Source organism: Delphinus delphis, chromosome 15, assembly GCF_949987515.2.
Source record: "Delphinus delphis chromosome 15, mDelDel1.2, whole genome shotgun sequence".
Taxonomy (NCBI): domain Eukaryota; kingdom Metazoa; phylum Chordata; class Mammalia; order Artiodactyla; family Delphinidae; genus Delphinus; species Delphinus delphis.
This window is the reverse complement of record NC_082697.1, coordinates 40,243,429-40,266,561: the sequence shown is the minus strand read 5'-3', so window position 1 is coordinate 40,266,561 and position 23,133 is coordinate 40,243,429. Positions and strand designations below refer to the sequence as shown.

Sequence of the window (23,133 nt, the reverse complement as noted above, 5' to 3'; positions counted from 1 at the left end):
CAACAAAGACCCAACACAGCCAAAAATAAAATTAATTAAAAAAAAGATTTAATCATTCTATAATCCATTACATTTCACCTCAGCCTTATCTCAGAAAAAACCAAAGACCAAAAACTGACTACTGTAAAGCTGTTAGTTAACAATGCCTAAGTGTAAAGAAACAGGACAGCCCTGACTATAATTGGCATATTTACTACATGACAGCCCATAACATCTTTTGTCTTCCTGCCTGCCATGCTTTAAGCAGTGGGGGAAAAAAAAAAAAAAAAAAAGTTAAGCCCTCCAGAGAATTAATTCAAGATCATCCATTGTTATTTTTCTGCTAAAGAGAGAGGAAGCATTCTCTTTGAGTTGATTTATTTGAGGCTGGGAAAATCATGGTTTTAGCCCTTTATAGAATGAGTTTTATACAGAGAAAGCTCTCCATCCCAATCACAGGATGGAAATTAACTCCCACACAATCCACTACACAACTTCACGACCTCACAATCTTCTCCAAGAGAATCAGGCCAAAAAGTGTGGTAGGCTCTGCACAAAATGATACACTGTTGGTGAAAGCATCTTATAATACAAGCTCAACTGAATAGAACATATCTTCATTTTCTTATATAAAGGTCAGTATATTTGTATATTATCAAAGTTTCTACATAAACAAGATTCTAAATGGAGCAGAATCAAAAATTGCTAAGAGTTGCAAGAAAAATAAATTATTTAGCCAATAATATTGGCTAAAGGTATTTTTACAAGGAGCCAATTTAGCCATTTAAAATATAACTACAAGGGTTAGAGGAGTACCAGGATTCCACTTTCCATTTGTAATAACAGCCTTCATGATCAACTTTCCTGAAAAGGGAGCCTTTGAGACTAAAGAGGAATTGGCAGAATCTTAGATATTTTTTTAGTTTATGGATTAAGTAGATTACAAATTATAAACCACATGTTAGAGCTATTATGCTTTTAAGAACTGAACTCTGCAGTCAATTCCCTAGTTTAAAAAGTAAGATTGTTCTTTATCCTTGAAATTTTAATAAAAAGTTTAAGAAATTATTCATTTTCTGTTTTGATGGAATTATCAGACCTTGTTGTATCTTGACTTTAGGGAGACATTTAACAAAGTCTTGCATCATGTTCTCATGAGCTAGATGAAAAAGTAGAAACGTGGGCTTTGATAATGGTAAATAAAAAGTATAGACTAATAGGTTGATGCCAAGGTGAAAGCAAGTCTGGTAATCTGCCTCAGGACGCTGCCTATGACCCTGTGCTCTTCAAATATTCCATCAGCTATTAAGCTGAATGGCTAATACAAAATTGTTTTTAATTTGAAGCATAGAAAGAAAGGCATATTACCCATGATTTGCATAAGAGTGTAGAATGAACTTGTAAAAATGGTGATAGGAATAATAAAGCTACAAATGAGTAGCAACTTGAAAATATTAGGAACACCAAAACAGACTATTACAATTATGTTCTGACAAAAAATAGTGTTATGACTCTATTGAGAAGAGGAAGAAGGAGAAAAAATAAAGTGATGTAGATGACCTAAATCATCATCTATCATCTAGCAAATCTATAGCTAATGTGCAGAATACATAAATTAACAGCAAGTAGTAGCAACTTATCAGGAGTCCTAATGGTGGTAATTATTAGAAGAAAACAACTAAAATAATTAAAAGTGGTTATCTCTGAGGAGACAAATAAGGAGTAGCCTAGAAAGGAGCAGGACATTGATATTTGTATTTTAAGCCCTCAGAAATATTGGAATTTTAATTTTTAATACATATACATCTCTTAATTTGATAACAAATATATAAAAAGTTAAATTTAGATATTAACTCTCCCCCCCAAAAGGAATTATGCTTAACAACAGAAGTCCTCTCCCACTGAAAAGAAAGCAGAATCTTTGGAAAATGTCAAATTCTGGGTATGGGGCAAGAAATATACAAGATGATGTTGAAACATCTTATCCTACTTGATGGCAAGGACACTGTAAGAAAATACTAGGATTGAGAATTCCCTGGTGGTCCAGTGATTAAGACTTGGCACTTTCACTGCGGTGGCCTGGATTCAATCCCTGGTCCGGCAGCTCAAACAAGCATGAATTACTAAAGATGGAACAATTGAGCACGAAGATGAATAATGACCACAATGGACTGAAATTACCTCAAATGTACTTAAATCCATTAGTTCATAATGATACTTAGAAACAACACTCTTTTTTTTTTAACTTATTTTTTTTATATTTATTTTTGGCTGTGTTGGGTCTTCGTTTCTGTGCGAGGGCTTTCTCCACTTGCGGCAAGCAGGGGCCACTCTTCATCGTGGTGCGCGGGCCTCTCACTACCGCGGCCTCTCTTGTTGCGGAGCACAGGCTCCAGACGCGCAGGCTCAGTAGTTGTGGCTCACGGGTCTAGTTGCTCCACGGCATGTGGGATCCTCCTGGACCAGGGCTCGAGCCCGTGTCCCCTGCATTGACAAGCATATTCTCAACCACTGCGCCACCAGGGAAGCCCGGAACAACACTCTTTAATCACTTTGGAGGATGTTAGAGAACCAACTCTCATTATTTTGAAAACTGATAAACAGACAGGTTCAAACATTTATTGACTATTCTTCACAAACTATATCTCAGAATATAGGAGACCAAAGAAAGTTTTTCTTTATAAAATTATTCCAGCTAATAAATAAGGAAGGAAAGACAGAATTAGAATGGTATCTTTTTGCCACCCCTAATAAGTCAATGGACCTATGCAGTGGTCATTACTGGCTGCTAACATCACAAAGTAGAGACAAGAAACTATATACCTCCTGATGGAAATACATAACACTTCCTATGAGACAGTCTTGCCAAACACATTACACCTAAGTTTGATCAAGCCTCTAAATCTGACTGCCAGCCTGTAGAAAATACAGTATTGTGATCAACAAAATCCAGGCTAAGTATAACTCTATAGGAGAAGTGACTGGTTTTTTCAACAACAACGAAAAATTACAAGGAGAAAAGAGATGGATAAGAAACTTAGATATTAAAAAAGACTTGAGACTTCCCACTCAGTTGCAATGTATTGGCCATATCTGGATCCCAATTCAAACAAACCGTTAAAAAAAGAAAAGAAAAAGTTAAAAGAAAAATAAAGAACATTTATAAGGCAGTTGGGTAGGTATAGACACTGACTAATGATATTAACAAATTTATATTAATGTTTTCAGTGAATAATGATATTATGATTTTGTTTTTTAAAGGTTCTTTCTTTTAGAGGCACATACTGAAATATTTACAGATGAAATATATATTGTCCAAGATTTACTTCAAAATAAGCTGGATGGCCAGAGAAAATCAGTGTGGATATCAGTGAAGGCAGATTGGGCAAATTGACAATGGATAATGGTTGGGTGATGGATCATGGGTTTTTTATATTACTTTATTTACTTTTTCATATTCGAAGAATACACAGATGGAATAGGTGTTAGACTTGAAGATTAATAACTAAGAGGAAGTGGAATATCTCCACACCCTTCTGGTTTTTGTTGAGCAGTATGGCATTTTCCCCCCAAAATGGCCACAGTAATATTTCCAGTCCACATGCTATTTCAGACCCCTAATCAACATCATCAAAAAGTAGAGTCTACTTTCCATTTGCTTGTATGCAGGTGGGCTTGTGGCTACTTCAAACAATAGAGTTTGCTGTAAGTATTGCTACATCACTTTGAAGGCTAAGTCATAAAAAGGATATAGCTCTGCCTGGCTCCCTCTCTCTCAGGATGCTCACTCCTGGAACCCAGCTACCATGCTGTGAGGAAGCTCATACAATAGGAGAGGCCACATATTGCTGTTCTGGCCATTAGTCTCTGCTAAGGTCTCAACAAACAGCTAGAATCAACTGCCAGACGTGTGAGTGAAACAGCATTCAGATTATTGCATCCTTAGCCTTTGAGTCTTCCAACTAAGACCCCCATATCATGGATCAGAGAAAAGCCATCCCCACTCTACCTTGACCAAATTCCTGACCCACTGAACCCTTAGCATAATAAATGGTCATTTTATGCCACCAAGTTTCCGGTTAATTTGTTACACAGCCATAGTAACTGGAACAAAGACACAAACATTCAGAATTTAAAGGGCAGATTGTACTTTTCTCAGAAGCACCTGATGCCTTGGCATCCTTGTTGAAAATCACTTGACCATATATATGACGGTTTATTCTGGTCTCTCTACACTGTTCCATTGCTCTATATGTCTGTCTTTATGCCAGTACTACAGGGTTTTGAATTCCTGTAGGCATCTAGCTTTGGGGTTTTTTCCCTCAAGACAGATCAACTATTTTGTGAGTTTCCATATGAGATTTTATATAAATTTTAGGATGGTTGTTTCTATTTGTGCAAAAATGACATTGAGACTTTGATAGAGGTTGCACTGAATCTGTAATCTCTCTGGGTACATTCTAACAATATTAGGTCTTCCAGTACATAAGCATAGGGTATTTTCCATTTATTTATGTCTTTTTAAATTTTTTTCAGCATTGTTTTATAGTTTTCAGTGTACAAGTCTTTCACCTCCTTGGTTAGTTTATTCCTAAGTATTTATTCTTTTTGATGCTATTGTAAAATGGACAGTTAAATTCCTTTTCTAAATGTTGATTGTTAATGTATAGAAAAGCTATTCGTTTTTTGTGTTGATTTTGTATCCTGCAACTTTGCTGAATTTATTAGTTTTAGCAGATTTTTGTGAAATCATTAGGGTTTTCTACATATAAGATTATGTCATTTGTGAACAAAGTTTATTTTACTTATCCTTTCCAATTTAGAGGTCTTTTTTTTTTTTTCTTGCCTAACTCCTCTAGCTAGAATTTCCAGTACCATGGTGAATAGCAGTGATGAGAGTACATCTCCTTGCCTTGTTCCTAATCTTAAAGGGAAAGCTTTCAGTTTTTCACCATTACGTATGATATTTGCTATGGGCTTTTTATACATGGTAATTATTATCCTGAAGTAATTTTCCTCTATTCCTAATTTGTTTAGTGTTTTTATTAAAAAAGGTGTTGAATTATGTCAAATGCTCTTTCTGCATCAATTGAAATGCTCATATTTTTCTCTTTGATTTTGTCAATGTGGTACAGTAGGTCCTTGGGATCCATAGGGGATCGGTTCCAGGACACCCCTACTGATACCAGAAATCCACATATGGTCACATACATTATATTGGGTGGGACAAAATGTGCCTTCAGTTTTCTAAGTAAAAATAAAACACACATTTTTCATTTTCACCAAGAACTTTACTGAAAAACGTATTCACCCTTTTGTTCCACTACCTTCTGTCATTTTTCATAATTCCATCTTCCCAAAATATTTTTAACATCTTTTTGAGACCATAATTGCTTTACAATGGTGTCTTAGTTTCTGCTCTATAACAAAGTGAATCAGCTATACATATACATATATCCCCATATCTTCTCCCTCTTGCGTCTGCCTCCCACCCTTCCTATTCCACCCCTCTAGGTGGATAAAAAGCACCGAGCTGCTCTCCCTGTGCTAAGTGGCTGCTTCCCACTAGCTATCTATTTTACATTTGGTAGTGTATATATGTCCATGCCACTCTCTCACTTCGTCCCAGCTTACCATTCCCCTTCCCTGTCTGCTCAAGTCATTCTCTACGTCTGCGTCTTTATTCCTGTCCTGTCCCTAGGTTCTTGAGAACCATTTTTTTTCTTTTCTAAGATACCATATATATGGTTAGCATATGGTATTTGTTTTTCTCTTTCTGACTTACTTCACTCTGTATGACACACTCTAGGTCCATCCACCTCACTACAAAAAACTCAATTTTGTTTCTTTTTATGGCTGAGTAATATTCCATTGTATACATGTGCCACATCTTCTTTATCCATTCATCTGTTGATGAACACTTAGGTTGCTTCCATGTCCTGGCTTTATAAAAAATGAACATTGTGGTACATGAATCTTTTTGAGTTATGGTTTTCTCAGGGTATATGCCTGGTAGTGGGATCGCTGGGTCATATGGGAGGTCTATTTTTAGTTTTTTAAGGAACCTCCATACTGTTCTCCATAGTGGCTGTATCAATTTACATTCCCACCAACAGTGCAAGAGGATTCCTTTTTCTCCACACCCTCTCCAGCACTTATTGTTTGTAGATTTTTTGATGATGGCCATTCTGACTGGTGTGAGGTGATACCTCATTGTAGTTTTGATTTGCATTTCTCTAATGATTAGTGATGTTGAGCATTCTTTCATGTGTTTGTTGAAATCTGTATATTGTCTTTGGAGAAATGTCTGTTTAGGTCTTCTGCCCATTTTTGGATTGGGTTGTTTGTTTTTTTGATATTGAGCTGCATGAGTTGCCTATATTTTGGAGGTTAATCCTTTGTCAGTTGCTTCGTTTGCAAATATTTTCTCCCATTCTGAGGGTTGTCTTTTGGTCTTGTTTATGGTTTTCTTTCCTGTGCAAAAGCTTTTAGGTTTCATTAGGTCCCATTTGTTTATTTTTGTTTTTATTTCCATTTCTCTAGGAGGTGGGTCAAAAAGGATCTTGCTGTGATTTATGTCATAGAGTGTTCTGCCTATGTTTTCCTCTAAGAGGTTTATAGTGTCTGGCCTTACATTTAGGTCTTTAATCCATTTGGAGTTTATTTTTCTGTATGGTGTTAGGGAGTGTTCTAATTTCATTCTTTTAAATGTAGCTATCCAGTTTTCCCAGCACGACTTATTGAACAGGTTGTCGTTTCTCCATTGTATATTCTTGCCTCCTTTATCAAAAATAAGCTGACCATATGTGTGTGGGTTTATCTCTGGGCTTTCTATCCTGTTCCATTTATCTATATTTCTGTTTTTGTGACAGTACCATACTGTCTTGATTACTGTAGCTTTGTAGTATAGTCTGAAGTCTGAGAGACTGATTCCTCCAGCTCCATTTTTCTTTCTCAAGATTGCTCTGGCAGGCTTCCCTGGTGGCGCGGTGGTTGGGGGTCCGCCTGCCAATGCAGGGGACACGGGTTCGTGTCCCGGTCTGGGAACATCCCACATGCCATGGAGTGGCTGGGCCCGTGAGCCATGGCCGCTGAGCCTGCGCGTGTGGAGCCTGTGCTCTGCAGCGGGAGAGGCCACAACAGTGAGAGGCCCGCATACCGCAAAAAAAAAAAAAAAAAAAAAAAGGATTGCTTTGGCTATTCGGGGTCTTTTGTGTTTCCATACAATTTGTGAAATTTTTTGTTCTAGTTCAATGAAAAATGCCATTGGTAGTTTGGTAGGGATTGCTTTGGGATGTATAGTCATTTTCACAATGTTGATTCTTCCAATCCAAGAACATGGTTTATCTCTCTGTCTGTTTGTATCATCTTTAATTTCTCTCATCAGTGTCTTACAGTTTTCTGCATACAGGTCTTTTCTCCCCTTATGTAGGTTTATTCCTAGGTATTTTATTATTTTTGTTGCAGTGGTAAATGGGAGTATTTCTTTAATTTCTCTTTCAGATTTTTCATCATTAGTGTATAGGAATGCAAGAGATTTCTGTGCATTAGCTTCGTATCCTGCTACTTTACATATTCATTGATTAGCTCTAGTAGCTTTCTGGTAGCATCTTTGGGATTCTCTATGTATAGTATCATGTCATCTGCAAACAGTGACAGTTTTACTTCTTTTTTTCTAATTTGGATTCCTGTTATTTCTTTTTCTTCTCTGAGTGCTGTGGCTAAAACTTCCAAAACTGTGTTGAATAATAGTGGTAAGAGTGGACATCCTTGTCTTGTTCCTGATCTTAGTGGAAATGGTTTCAGTTTTTCACCATTGAGAAAAATGTTGGCTGTGGGTTTGTCATATATGGCTTTTATTATGTTGAGGTAAGTTCCCTCTATGCCTACTTTCTGGAGGGTATTTATCATAAATGGGTGTTGAATTTGTCAACAGCTTTTTCTGCATCTATTGAGATGATCAAATGGTTTTTCTCCTTCAATTTGTTAATATGCTTTATCACATTGATTGTTTTGTGTATATTGAAGAATCCTTGCATTCTTGGGATATCCTCACTTGAACATGGTGTATGATCTTTCTAATGTGCTGTTGGATTCTGTTTGCTAGTTTTTTGTTGAGGAATTTTGAGTCTATGTTCATCAGTGATATTGGTCTGTAGTTTTCTTTTTTGGGACATCTTTGTCTGGTTTTGGTATTAGGGTGATGGTGGCCTCGTAGAATGAGTTTGGAAGTGTTCCTCCCTCTGCTATATTTTGGAAGAGTTTGAGAAGGATAGGTGTTACCTCTTCCCTAAATGTTTGATAGAATTTGCCTGTGAAGCCCTCTGGTCCTGGGCTTTTGTTTGTTGGAAAATTTTTAATCACAGTTTCAATTTCAGTGCTTGTATTTGGTCTGTTTATATTTTCTATTTCTTCCTGTTTCAGTTTTGGAAGGTTATGCTTTTCTAAGTGTTTGTCCATTCCTTCCAGGTTGTCCCTTTTATTGGCATATAGTTGCCTGTAGTAATCTCTCATGATCCTTTGTATTTCTGCAGTGTCAGTTGTTACTTCTCCTTTTTCATTTCTAATTCTGTTGACTTGAGTCTTCTCCCTTTTTTTTCCTTGATGAGTCTGGCTAGTGGTTTATCAATTTTGTTTATCTTCTCAAAGACCCAGCTTTTAGTTTTATTGATCTTAGGTACTGTTTCCTTCATTTCTTTTTCACTTATTTCTGATCTGATCTTTATGATTTCTTTCCTTCTGCTAACTTTGGGGTTTTCTTTCTCTAATTGCTTTAGGTGTAAGGTTAGGTTGTTTATTTGAGATGTTTCTTGTTTCTCGTGGTAGGATTGTATTGCCATAAACTTCCCTCTTAAACCTGCTTTTGCTGCATCCCATATGTTCTGGGTGGTCGTGATTTCATTGTCATTTGTTTCTAGGTATTTTTTGATTTCCTATTTGATTTCTTCAGTGGTCTCTTGGTTATTTAGTAGTGTATTGTTAGGCCTCCATGTGTTTGTATTTTTAACACATATTTTCCTGTAATTGATATCTAGTCTTATAGCGTTGTGGTTGGAAAAGATACTTGATATGATTTCAAATTTACCAAGGCTTGATTTGTGACCCAAGATATGGTCTATCCTGGAGAATGTTCCATGAGCACTTGAGAAGAAAGTGTATTCTGTTGTTTTGGGATGGAATGTCCTATTAATATCAATTAAGTCCACCTTGTTTAATGTATCAGCTAAAGCTTGTGTTTCCTTATTTATTTTCATTTTGAATGATCTGTCCATTGGTGAAAGTGGGGTGTTAAAGTCCCCTATTATGATTGTGTTACTGTCGATTTCCCCTTTTATGGCTGTTAGCATTTGCCTTATGTATTGAGGTGTTCCTATGTTGGGTGCATAAATATTTACAATTGTTATATCTTCTTCTTGGACTGATCCCTTGATCATTATGTAGTGTCCTTCTTTGTCTCTTCTAATAGTCTTTATTTTAAAGTCTATTTTGCCTGATATGAGAATTGCTACTCCAGCTTTCTTTTGATTTCCATTTGCATTCAATATCTTTTTCTAACCCCTCACTTTCAGTCTGTATGTGTCCCTAGGTCTGAAGTGGGTCTCTTGTAGACAGCATATATACAGGTCTTGTTTTTGTATCCACTCAGCCAGTCTATGTCTTTTGGTTGGAGCATTTAATCCATTTACATTTAAGGTAATTATTGATATGTATGTTCCTATTACCATTTTCTTAATTGTTTGGGGTTTATTATTGTAGGTCTTTTCCTTCTCTTGTGTTTCCTGCCTAGAGAAGTTCCTTTAGCATTTGTTGTAAAGCTGGTTTGGTGGTGCTGAATTCTCTTAGCTTTTGCTTGTCTGTAAAGGTTTTAATTTCTCCGTCAAATCTGAATGAGATCCTTGCTGGGTAGAGTAATCTTGGTTGTAGGATTTTCCCTTTCATCACTTTAAATATGTCCTGCCACTCCCTTCTGGCTTGCAGAGTTTCTGCTGAAAGATCAGCTCTTAACCTTATGGGGATTCCCTTGTATGTTATTTGTTGCTTTTCCCTTGCTGCTTTTAATATTTTTGCTTTGTATTTAATTTTTGTTAGTTTGATTCATATGTGTCTTGGCATGTTTCTCCTTGGATTTATCCTGTATGGGACTCTCTGTGCTTCCTGGACTTGATTGTTTCCTTTTCCATATTAGGGAAGTTTTCAACTATATTCCCTTCAAATATTTTCTCAGTCCTTTTCTTTTTGTCTTCTTCTTCTGGGACCCCTATAATTCGAATGTTGGTGCATTTACAGTTGTCCCAGAGGTCTCTGAGACTGTCCTCAATTCTTTTCATTCTTTTTGCTTTATTCTGCTCTGTGGTAGTTATTTCCAGTTTTTTATCTTACAGGTCACTTATCCGTTCTTCTGCATCAGTTATTCTGCTATTGATTCCTTCTAGAGAATTTCTAGTTTCATTTATTGTGTTGTTCATCATTTTTTGTTTGCTGTTTAGTTCTTCTATGTCCTTGTTAAATGTTTCTTGGATTTTCTCCATTCTATTTCCAAGATTTTTTATCATCTTTAGATCATTACTCTGAATTATTTTTCAGTTAGACTGCCTATTTCGTCTTCATTTGTTTGGTCTGGTGGGTTTTTACCTTGCTCCTTCATCTGCTGTGTATTTCTCTGTCTTCTCATTTTGCTTAACTTACTGTGTTTGGGGTCTCCTTTCTTCAGGCTGCAGGCTCATAGTTCCCGTTTTTTTGGTGTCTGTCCCCAGTGGGTAAGGTTAGTTCAGTGGGTTGTGTAGCCTTCCTGGTGGAGGGGACTGGTGCCTGTGTTCTAGTGGATGAGGATGGATCTTGTCTTTCTGGTGGGCAGGACTGCATCCGGTGGTGTGTTTTGCGGTGTCTGTGAAATTTTTATGATTTTCGGCAGCCTCTCTGCTAATGGGTAAGGTTGTGCTGGCATGGGCTGTCCAGCACTGTAGCTTTCTGGCCATTGATTGGAGCTGTGTCTTAGTATTGTGTTGGAGATCTCTGAGAGAGCTTTCACGGTTTGATATTACTTGGGGCTGGGAGGTCTCTGGTGGAACTCGGCTCTCCCACCTCAGAGGCTCAGGCCTGACACCCGGCTGGAGCACCAAGACTATGATTGTGGAGGCTTGGTGAATACAAAATCTGATATAGTAGGCCAGTAGGATGGAGACTCTGGGAAGAGTTGCAGCCGAAATGAAGGCTGCTGGCAGAATCCTATCCTCTGGTCATTGGCAGGAGGCTTCATTTCCTTACCATGTGGAGCTCTTATTAGGGCTGCTCATAACAAAGCTTCTTCCATAGAATGGAAGAGAGGAAAAGGGGGAGAGAAGGACAGAGAGGGAAAGGGAGAAAGTCAGGGGCTGGGAGAGTGGGCCCCAAAACTTTTTATCTTTTTGAGCAAAGAACTGTTCCAGGTGCCTTTTACAGTCTTCTAGGGAATTGAAGTTTTTTCCATTAAGAGAATTTTGTAAAGACCAAAATAAATGGAGATCCGAAGGTGCAGTGTTTGGTGAATACTGCAGATGAATCAGAACTTCCCAGCCAAGCTGTAACAGTTTTTGCCTGGTCATCAAAGAAACAGGCAGTCTTGCATTATCCTGATGGAAGATTATGTGTTTTCTGTTGAATAATTCTGGACGCTTTTCATTGAGTGCTGTTTTCCGTTGGTCTCATTGGTAGCAGTACTTGTTGGAATTAATTGTTTGGTTTTCTGAAAGGAGCTCATAATAGAGGACTCCCTTCCAATCCCACCATATACACAACATCACCTTCTTTGGATGAAGATCGGCCTTTGGTGTGGCTGGTGGTGGTTCATTTCGCTGTCCCACGATCTCTTCCCTTCCACATTATTGTACAGTATCCACTTTTCATCGTCCATCACAATTTGTTTTAAAAATGGAACGTTTTCATTATGTTTCAGTGGAGAATCACATGCAGAACCATGGTCAAGAATGTTTTTTCGCTTAAATTATGTGGAACTCAAACATTAAAGCAATGAACATAACCAAGCTGGTGCAAATGATTTTCAGCGCTTGATTTGTATATTTTGAGTATGTCAGCTCTCTCCTGCGTGGTGTAACATTGATTGTTCTCAATTATTGCTTTGATTTGATCGCTATCCTCTTCAACTGACCTACCCAACCATGGAGCCTCATCCAGTGAGAAATCTCCAGCACGAAACTTCGCAAACCACTTTTGACATATTCAATCAGTCACAGTACTTTCTCTATACAGTGCACAAATCTTTTTGTGCATTTCAGTTGCATTTTTACCTTTCTTGAAATAATACAGCATAAAATGCTGAAAATGTTGCTTTATTTCTTTCATCTTCAATATTAAAATGGCTATACAAAAATTCACCAGTTTTGTTGTCTTTTTTTATTATTTATTTATTTATTTATTTATATTTATTTATTTTTTGCGGTACGCGGGCCTCTCACTGTTGTGGCCTCTCCCGTTGCAGAGCACAGGCTCCGGACACGCAGGCTCAGCGGCCATGGCTCACGGGCCTAGCCGCTCCGCGGCATGTGGGATCTTCCCGGACCAGGCCACGAACCCATGTCCCCTGCATCAGCAGGCAGACTCTCTACCACTGCGCCTCCAGAGAAGCCCTGTTGTCTTTTTTTAAATGCACACTGATATGACAGCTGTCACATACAATCTAACAAAATTGTTTGGAATAAAGTTAAAGACAACTAAGTGCTACTAGAGCCATCTTATGAAAAAACCGAACTAACCTTTGGCTCACCTGATAGAATGATGTAGTATTTGCGTATAACCTACACACATCCCCCTGTATACTTTAAATCATCTCTAGATTACTTACCATGTAAATGTTATGTGAATAGTTTCCAGTGCACAGTAAATTTAAGTTTTACTTTTTGGAAATTTTTGGAATTTTAAAAATATTTTTGTTCTGTGGTTGCTTGAGTGTGTTGATGCAGAACCCTCCAGATACAGTGGGCCAACAGTATATATTTTGATCTATTTTATATGCTGAACTGTCTTTGCATTCTAGGAATAAATCCCATTTGATCATGGTGTACAATCCATTTAATGTGTTGTTGAATTCTGTTTGCTAGTACTTTGTTAAGGTTTTCTTTTCATCAATATACATCAGGGATCTTGGTCTGTTGTTTTCTTTTCTTGTAGCATACTTGTCTGACTTTATTATCAGTGTAGTGGTGGCCTTATAAAATGAGTTTGAAAGTATTCTCTACTCTTCGGTTTTGGGGAGGAATTTGAGAAGGATTGGTGTTATTCTTTAAATGCTTGATAAAATTCTCCAGTGAAGCCATCAGATCCTGGGCTGTTCTTTGTAGGAGGTTTTTGATTACTGATTTAACCTCCTTATTAGTTATAGATCTGTTTAGATTTTTATTTCTTCATGATTCAGTCTTCATAAGTTGTGTGTTTCTAGAAATATATCCATTTCTTATAGATTATCCAATTTTGGGGTGTATATTTTTTCATACTACTCTCTTATTATCTTTTTCATTTCTGTGGCATCAGTTGTAATGTCCCCTCTGTTATTTCTGATTTTTGTGTTTTGGGTCTTTTTTTCTTAGTCTAAGCATTTGTCAATTTTGCTGATCTTTTGAAAAACTAGCTCTTAGTTTCATTGATTTTTCTACAGTTTTTCTATTCTCTTTTTTGTTTATTTTTCCTTTATTCTTTATTATTTCCCTCCTTCTACTAACTTCGGGCTTCATTTGTTCTGTTTTCTTTAGTTGCTTGAGGTATAAAGTTAGGTTGTTAATTTGAGAGCTTTTTAAAGTAGATTTTTATCTCTATAAACTTCCTCTTAGTACTGCTTTTGCTGCATTGCCTAAGTTTGGTATGGTGTTTTTAGTTTTCATTTGTCTCAAGATATTTTCTAATTTTTCCTGTGATTTTTCTTTGACCCATTTGTTATTCAAGAGTGTGTTGCTTAATTTGTGCATATTTGTGAATTTTCCAGTTTTCTTTTTGCTATTGATTTCTAGTTTCATTCCACTGTGGTCAGAAAAGTTACTTGGTATGATTTTAATCTTTTTAAATTTGTTAATATTTGTCTTGTGGCCTAACATATGATCTATCCTGGAGAATGTTCTATGTGATCTTCAGAAGAATATGCATTCAGCTGTAGTTGAGTAGAGTGTTTGCTATATGTCCATTAGGTCTAATTAGTCCTTGGTGTTGGTCAACTCCTCTGTTTCTTTATTAATCTTCTGTCTCGTTGTTCTATCCATTATTGAAAGTGGGGAATTAAAATCTCCTACTGTTATTTTATCACTATTTCTCCTTTCAATTCTGTCATTGTTTGCTTCATATATTTGGGTGCTCTGCTGTTAGGTGCATATACATTTATAATGGTTATATCTTCCTGGTGAATTGACCCTTTTATCATTATATAATGCCCTTTGCCTCTTGTGACAGTTTTTGATTTAAAGTCTATTTTTTCTAAGTGTGATCATCCCTCTCTTTTGGTTACAGCTTGCATAGAATATCTTTTTCCATTGTTTTCACTTTCAGCCTATGTTTGTTTTTATATCTAAGGTAAGTCTTCTGTAGACAGCATAAAGTTGGATCTTGTTTTTTTTCCATTGAGCCTTCTATGTCTTTTAATTAGGGGAGTTTAATCCATATAAAAATTGAGAGTAATTACTTAAAGAGAAAGACTCATTATTGCCATTTTGTTCATTGTTTTCTGTTTGTTTTATAGTTATTTTGTCCTTCTTTTCCTCTCTTGATGACTTCCTTTGTCTTTCATTTATTTTTTTGTAATGGCATGCTTTGATTCCCTTCTCATTTTCTGTGTGCATCTTCTGTAGGTATTTTCCTTGTAGTTACCCTGGAGATTACATAAAACATCTTATAGTTATGACAATCTATTATAAATTGATATCAACTTAACTTCAATCACATAGACTCTGCCCTCCTCCCACTTTATGTTATTAGTGACACAAATCACTTCTTTTTATATTTTGTTATCAATTAACATAGTTTTTTAGTTACAGTTATCTTTTATGCTTTTATCTTTTAAATTCTCTACCAGAATTAAAAGTGACTTATCCACCACCATTACGGTATTACATGATTCTTTGTTTGTCTATGTATTTATTATTACCAGAGAGCTTTATATTTTTGTATGCTTTTGTGTTGCGGGCTAACATCCTTTCATTTCAACTTGGATTCCCTTTAGCAATTCTTGTAAAGCAGCTCTAGTGTTGATGAACTCCCTCATCTTTTGCTTATCTGGGAAGTTCTATATTTTGTCTTCATTTTTGAAGGTTAGGTTGTCCAGATACAGTATTCTTGGTTGACAGCTTTTTTCTTTCAGCATTTTGAATATATCATTTCACTCTCTTCTGGCTGTAATGTTTCTGCTGAGATATCTGCTCATAATCTTATGGAAACTTCCTTGTACATGACAAGTCTCCTTTCTCTTGCTGCATCTGGTGCTCTATGTCTTTGTTTTGATTATAATGTGTCTTTGTGTTGGCCTCTTTGAGTGGACTCCCTACTTGGAGTTCTTTGAACTTAAATTTAGATACCTATTTCCTTTCTCAGGTTTGGGAAGTTTTCATCCAAATTTTATTAAAATAAGCTCTCTGCCCCTTTTTATCTCAGTCTTCTGTGGCTCCCATAATGTGTATAATGTTCAGTTTTTTTGTGTCCCTCAAGTCCCTTAGGCTTTCTTCACTTTTTTAAATTCCTTTTTTTTTATGTTCCTCCAACTCAATCATTTCAAATGACTTGTGTTCAAGTTCACTGATTCTTCTGCTTGATTAAATCTGTTGTTGAACGTCTCTAGTGAAATTTTCAATTCTATTATTGTATTCAGCTCTAGAATTTCTGTAAGATTTTTTTAATAGTTTCTATCTCTTTGTTGATTTTCTCATTTTGTTCATGCATCATTTTGCTGATTTCATTTAGTTGTTTATATGTGTTTTCTTGTAGCATTTTGAGCTTAAGATGATTGTTTTGAATTATTTATCTGGTAATTTGTAAATCTCCATTTCTTTAGGGTAATTTTTAAAGATTTATTTTATTCCTTTGGTTGGGCCATATTTCCCTGTTTCTTTATCTGCCTTGTTATTTTTTGCTGTGATTTATGCATTTGGGGAAACGGCCACCTTTCCCAGTCTTTATGGACTAGATTTATACAGAGGAAGACCTTCACCAATAAACACAGCTAGAGATTCTGGGGGTCTCTCAAATATTTTCTGGGAATGTGTCTTCTCTGGATTTGTGTTTGTAATTTCCCAATTACAGAGGTTTCTTTTTCAGGAGGTTGTAATCACTTGCTGTCTCTGGTGGTACTGCCTTCTGTGGTACTGCAGGTTCTCTAGTGTTGCAACAAGCCTCCAAGCTCTCTTTTTTGCTTAGAGGCCCCCAGCATCTAAAGCATTCCATTTCTGTCAGTGCTCCAAATCAGATGAGATGAAAGCCAAATCTTCCATCAGCCCCTCTTCAAAAGTCAGAATTCCCACTCTGTTTTTCTCTTTCCTTCCCAAGGGAGAAGCCATGAGGTGGGCTGTTTCTCCTGATTGTGCAGAGTTTTGCTGGCTGCCATCTGCAGTATGCTATAAATTCTCTGATGCTGCAACAATCCCATGAGCTCTTTTGTTCTCAGAAGCCCCCTGGGGAATTGAAAGTATGCTGGTTCCCCATTAGCACCCTGTCAGGCAAGACAGAAATCAGTACCTCAGGCAATCCCACCAAAAGCTGGAATACTGGACCTAAGTTCCACTCTCCTCTTTCCCTCCCAAGGGAGAAGCTCCAAATTGGACTTTTTCTGCTGATCACACCAAGCTGTGCTGGCCTGGGGGAGGAGTGATTGCAGATTAAATAACCTTAAAAACCTGCAATAAGATTGCAGATTAACTAATGGCTTTTCTAACCTATTTTAATTGGCTGTTCTTTGCTGTGAGCTTGACTGGGTAACTACGATTTCTTAACTGGCTTCTGAAGTTCTCATAAAGGCTTTTTGGACTGTGTATTTTGGATACATTGGAGAAACAAGGCTCGGGGCTTCCTATTCCACCATCTTGCTCTGTGTTCAGACTTTCACTTTTTATTCAATATAATTCTTCCTGTTTGAACTTTTTATATCTATCACATTTTATTTTTAAAATATGTAAAAAAGTATTCAAATTAAAATTTAAAAGTATTGGAGAAAAAAGTCTTTTCATTGCCAAGAAAGGTAAACACATAGAGAGCATTGGTTTATACTATTTTATTACTATAATTATTCTAAAATTCAGTAAGTATTAGCTTATTTTCACATATATTATACAAAACTTCCACTATTATAACCTTTTCCAAATTTTTCTTGTTGCCTTAGCAAAAGTGTAATAAGGCAATTTGCTATGGTATAAGAAATAAGTTAACAATATAAATAATTATAGAGCAGATATTTAAAATACCCCTTACTGATGTAGGTAAGAATAGCTGTAAAATAAATGGATTTGTTGAGTTTTTCTTTTTCTTTTGGGCTTTAGGCATTAGGATTTTTGTCTTCTTGTGGAATAGGAATGGAATACAATCAAGCTAAGGTAAGGTCATTCTATTTTTTTCTGGAACAAAAATGATTTTTTAAAGGGACACTGAATAGAGAGTCTACTCTTTAAGTGAAGGGCTCACTCTAGTGTGGTGGTTAAGAGCACAGCTCAATAGTTAGAGAAGTTTAGGGTCCTAATGCCATTTGTTTCTTAATGTTCCATATTATCAAGTTTCAGATAATATCTACTCCATAGGGGTTTTGTGATGTTTAAATGAAATATCATGTACAATCCCCTTTTCACAGACTCCAGAGCTCAATAAGCCCCCAGTGAATGGCAGCCATCTTTACAGAGAAAGAGAATGAAATTTGTAATTTATTTTGGAGTAGTTCAAGGTTAGGAATAAAAAGGCAATGATTGGGTTTGAGTTCCAAATTTAAATGTCGAATAACCTTTTTTTTAAACTTTAGGCACTGATATATTACACCTTTGGAAGTGCTGGAGGAAGCATGATATCCCAGATGATTTTGGTTTGTAATTAAATATTCTTGGGCCCAAATAGGTGTGGTATAAATATAACATTGTCAAAATATTAAGAATTTATATGTGTTTTAGGGGTACAGATATTTGTCAGGAATCAGTGTTCTACAGAATTGCGAAGTTGCCCTAAGTCATTACAAGAAAGTGGCAGATTATAGTGAGTAATCCACATAATTTATTTTAAGATAAAGAGATTTGCCAAGCAATTAAAAAAACAAATCAATACTAGTTGAAATATTTATGAAAGTATTTAAAGACTATGCTTTAACATCGGTTATAATACAATTCTTTTAATACAATGTAGAGTTTCTGATTTCTTAAGAGTTACTTTTCCAAAAGTTTTAAATGATTGTACTCATCTTTTATTTTTGTTAGTTCATGTCTCCAAACAATTCTATTTTACTTGATCTTGTGATCTTCTTTCCTTAAACTGAGAATTTAAATATAACATGAATAAATATTAAGCAGTTTCTGTAATTCTAACATTTAGAATATGGGATGACCTGTTAAAAATTCCTGAAGAAATGGATGTAAGGTACATACCTTGGCAATCTCTATTGTTGCACTTGAGAACAATTCAAGTAACCATTATTCTATTACCCTATCCTTTGTCTACAAAAAACAGAGCACAAGGTTAATATATATTCCTAGAATCATTTTCAAAGTTGCATGTAATATTTCCTCATGCAACATCACTGAACCAGACTACATAACAGAGTTTTAAATAAAAACCTTCCAAGAAGTGAATAGGGTAAAGTCCATGGTTAATTTCTATGATCAGAATAACATCTGAATTTACATCTTTGACATTATTAGGATCTGAGAAAAGAAAGAAAAAAATTACTTTTGAATTAAAGATGTTATATATATCAAGATGTTTTTGTATGCTTAATGAAACTGGAATTACCAGATATATTTCAAATTGTGTATTTTGTTAGGTTTACTCAACCGTATTTGAAATTTATTTTCAGACTATCCATAGGAAATAATTAAGAAGCGGTTCTTACTCTTGTATTGTAGTTTCAATACACCCAGTAAAAGTCAGTGATAGAAGGATTTGGTTGCCTTCTTCTGAAATCTGTCTTCTTTCCTGAGCCTGCTTGGCTAGGGTCTTACATATATTGATACAACATTTGTATAGGCTGCAAAAAATAAGTAGTGTTTTGTACTTTTCTGAGAACCAAATAAGCAAAATTCTATCTCCAAGGATATTTCTTTTCTGTTAGTAGACCAGATCTCTGCACAATTTAAAGAGAATAGGCCTAATAGTTTTTTTCTGTAAGCTGACTGCTGTCTCTTACCGTCTGTGTATTCTGGCTACTCTCTGGCTTGTTTCTATTCACAGTTGCTGACAAATTGGAAAAAAGTGCAGGTGTTCCAGTGGAAAAAGTGAGACTAACTGAAAGACCTGAAAATCTGAGTTCTAACAGTGAGATTTTGGACTGGGACATATATCAATACTATAAATTTTTGGCTGAAAGAGGAGATGTTCAGATACAAGTAATGTATACAGATGAGCTTGAATTTTTAGAACATGCAAATTACAAAGGGCTTAGTTCTCTCTGAGTCCTAGAAGGGTTAACAATGCTCCATCCTGAATGGGAAAGGGAAGAGAACCCCCTCTTTGTTCTACTTTTTTGTCTGTATCTTTCAGTTCCTTATAGCCTATGGGAGAACCAGTTGCAATAGTAATGGCATTGTTTTTTGCATTTACTCCTAAAAAAATTATTACAAAAAAAAAAACTAGATTGTAATTATAGAAAAAAAGTACCATCCAATGTTGGTTTTAATATGAATGAACTCTTACCAGGATCCAGAAATACCCTGTCCTTGGAAATGGGAATGGAAATAGGACAGCATTTGTGTGACCTTTGAGAACCAAGAGTTAAAGCCACTAGGTTTGCGTGCCCGGGTGTTGCTGTACATCACCAGGCCAGCTTTCTGGCCTTGAGGAAGCCATATGACCAACATCAACCCAATAAAACACGGAATTGGGAACGGTTTTCTGCTTCTTTTTTAAGACATGCCAATTGTAGCAAACTGGATCAATATACTGCATTAAAATCATCAAGTAATTTTTTTCTTTTCTTTATTGAAATGAATACTACTACTAAAATAATTGTCAAAACTCATCATTTCTAGGTATCTCTTGGACAGTTACATCTAACTGGGAGGAAGGGTCTAGATCAGGATTACTATGTAAGTCAATCTCAAGCTTCAGTCATGTGGGGTGGGAAGGATAATGGTGAGAGAGGTTGGCGGGGCCATGAAAGGTGAGAGGGTGGGTGGAAGAGTTGCTGGGGAAAGCCCACTGCTGCTTCCTTGGTCAGATCTGCTTCCCAGTTTTTGAGGAAGAACAAAGTTCACTAGAGAAAGCACTTTTCCTACCTGCCTCCAAGTACAAAGCGGGTAGAGGCCTGTGAAGGAGTAGCTGGGGCTGGGGAGTTTCCATGGTCCCACTGAACCCTCTCTCTTCCCACCCAAACTCACTGTTGAACTGGGGTTAGGTGAGGAGGATACACCCATTCCCAAAGGCCAGCTGTGGAAAGTCTACCTGGGAGTTAACACCTCAACCCCACTTGGCTAGATTAGAGGACAGACTGCTTCCAATATAATTAAGTATATTATTAATCATCTTTATACATTTGCAAAGCTCCTTTCAATCACTTTGCTTAATCTTACCTGATCCCAGTGAGGTTAGAAGATTAATTAACAATTCACATTTATGGTGGAGAAAAAAGCAAATAAACTTGACCTACACAGGATCCTCCTCAGTAAGATGCCAAAGACGTTGGATGAGATCTTGTCGTAATCCTGATTGTGGTTTCAAGGCCTTAGATCCCCACAGATCTGGGAACTAACTGGGATTCTTTTAAAAGATGATTTTGCAGCCCTTGTCATTTTATACAAGCCATGTGCTCACTGTCTCAAAGGAACACACACTCTATTTCAACATAGTCCCAATGGCTAAGCAATAGAAATAACTAATTTGTGTGGCAGTTACATAAAAGACTGATCTGTTATTACTTTCTGTTTCAATTTATATTTTATTTTATGAATGTACCTTTGGTACTATAGTTTGTGTTTTATATGAGGTACTATACTCATTAGGTAAATGTCAAAGTTAATTTTATAAGATGTGATAAAATAGGTAGCAATTGAAATAAGCATATGCATTCCAAGACAGCTCAACTGAAGGTCTTCAGATTTTTTAAAATCTTCACAATAACTAAGGTTTTAGCTTCTTAGATGAGAAGTTCTGGATTCACATGATTCCAACATCAGATTTCAGCCTGCAATGAGTTTCTCCTGTTAACTATAAGATGCATAACTGAGAATTCCCCATTTTCCATAAAGACAAAATTTGATTGTGAAGGTGCCCAAACCATGCCTATATGGAATGCCCACTAAGCTTTGCAGAGTACATAAGATCCCACAAAGCTAAGCATTGGGCTGGCCAAAAAGTTCATTCGGGTTTTTCTGTATGATGGTATCGAAAAACCCGAACGAATTTTATGGCCAGCCCAATATTTGCAGTCAGCTCTAGCCACCATGAACACCAGATGGGAGCTGTAGCTGCCTCTAGGTGAGAATGAGGTGCAATCCCAAGGCTGGCAATAGAAGAGTCTGGTGCTGTAGTGGCAACAGCTAGGCAGTTGGGTATCACCCAGGAGCCCAGTCAGGCTCTACTGTGGGCTCATTCACATTCATTATCTCTGTTTTACAGATGAGAAGCTGAGGCTGGAGAGATGAAGTAAATTGTTTCAAATCTCACAGCTAGGTAGTAAGATTGTTAAGGAGTAAAATTTGAACTCAGGATTTCCACATTCAAAGCCTGTGCTCTTTTCTTTAAACTTTGCTTACTCTTGACCTGGGCAAAAACAAAACACAAATTAAAAAAATGCAGCCATTGAAATCTAGTTTCCTCATTTGTAAAGCAAGAAGAAGGAAAGATATAATCACTCAGGTTTCTCCAAATTCTCTGGTGGTATGTTGGGCCCCAATCTTCCCATCTAGACATCTAAAAAGGCTGGTTTAATTCCAGAACCATCCCAGTAGTTGGGCAAGCACAAGCTGGTCCTTCCTGCTTTCCTCAGTCTAATAAATCTGAGCTTGCATGGAGGACTCCAGTCAAGGTATCAAGACTGATTGGCTTATATATCAGTTAGCTTAGGCTACCATCATAAACGCCATTCCCAAAGTTAGGTGGCTTAAAACAACAACCATTTATTTAATTCATGATTTTGGCAGGTCAGTAGTTGTGGCTGGGCTCAGCTGAGTAATTCTTCCGGTCTGGGCCAGGCTCAACTAATCTTGGCTGGGCTTACTCACACATGTATAGTTAGCTAGAGTTTTGGCCAGGGCTGGCCCATTTATGATGGCCTCATCTGTGACAGCTGAGATGACTGGGTCTCTCTTCATGCTCTCATCCTCCAGCCAGTTGGCCCAAGCTTTTCACATGGCAGTCAAAGGTTCTACAAATACAATAGCAAAAGTCTCTTGAGGCCTAGGGTTGGAACTGCCGAAATCACTTCTGCCATATTCTTTTGGCCAAAGTAAGTCACGAGGCCTGCCAGCATTGAAGGAGTAGGAAAAAGAATTTCTCCTTTTAATAGGCAGAACTGCAAAGTATTGTGGCCGTTTTTGCAACTTGCCACAGCTTAGCTGCATCAAAATCAACTTGGAAGAGCATGGGAGATGCAGAGGGGAGAGAGAAGATAAAAGGATAAAGCCAATTTCTGAAAGGCTGTTGCTGCAGCTCTTCCCATGTCTAGCTTCTCATTCTTCAAGTCTTACTGCCTCAGAGAGGGCTTTCTTGATCAACTCTACTTTTTTTTTTTTTTGCGGTACGCGGGCCTCTCACTGTTGTGGCCTCTCCCATTGCAGAGCACAGGCTCCGGATGCTCAGGCTCAGCGGCCATGGCTCACGGGCCCAGCCGCTCCGCGGCATGTGGGATCTTCCCGGACCGAGGCATGAACCCGTGTCCCCTGCATCAGCAGGCGGACTCTCAACCGCTGTGCCACCAGGGAAGCCCAACTCTACGTTTTTATCACTTATCCTATCATGCTGTGTTTATTTTTCTCTAGCCCCTCTCACTCCTTGTACTATACTGAT

General features: G+C 37.0%; 1 protein-coding gene across 1 annotated transcript in view; it reads left to right on the top strand.

Moving 5' to 3' along the window:
- The window catches only part of SEL1L2 (SEL1L2 adaptor subunit of SYVN1 ubiquitin ligase), a 57,964-nt gene that overhangs the window by 9,764 nt on the left and 25,067 nt on the right, over window positions 1-23,133 (top strand). The window contains exons 3-6 of the mRNA XM_060032901.1: window positions 17,478-17,531; window positions 17,948-18,007; window positions 18,093-18,174; window positions 19,363-19,517. Coding sequence (XP_059888884.1) covers window positions 17,478-17,531; window positions 17,948-18,007; window positions 18,093-18,174; window positions 19,363-19,517 — 351 coding nt within the window. The remainder of the gene's footprint in view (window positions 1-17,477; window positions 17,532-17,947; window positions 18,008-18,092; window positions 18,175-19,362; window positions 19,518-23,133) is intronic.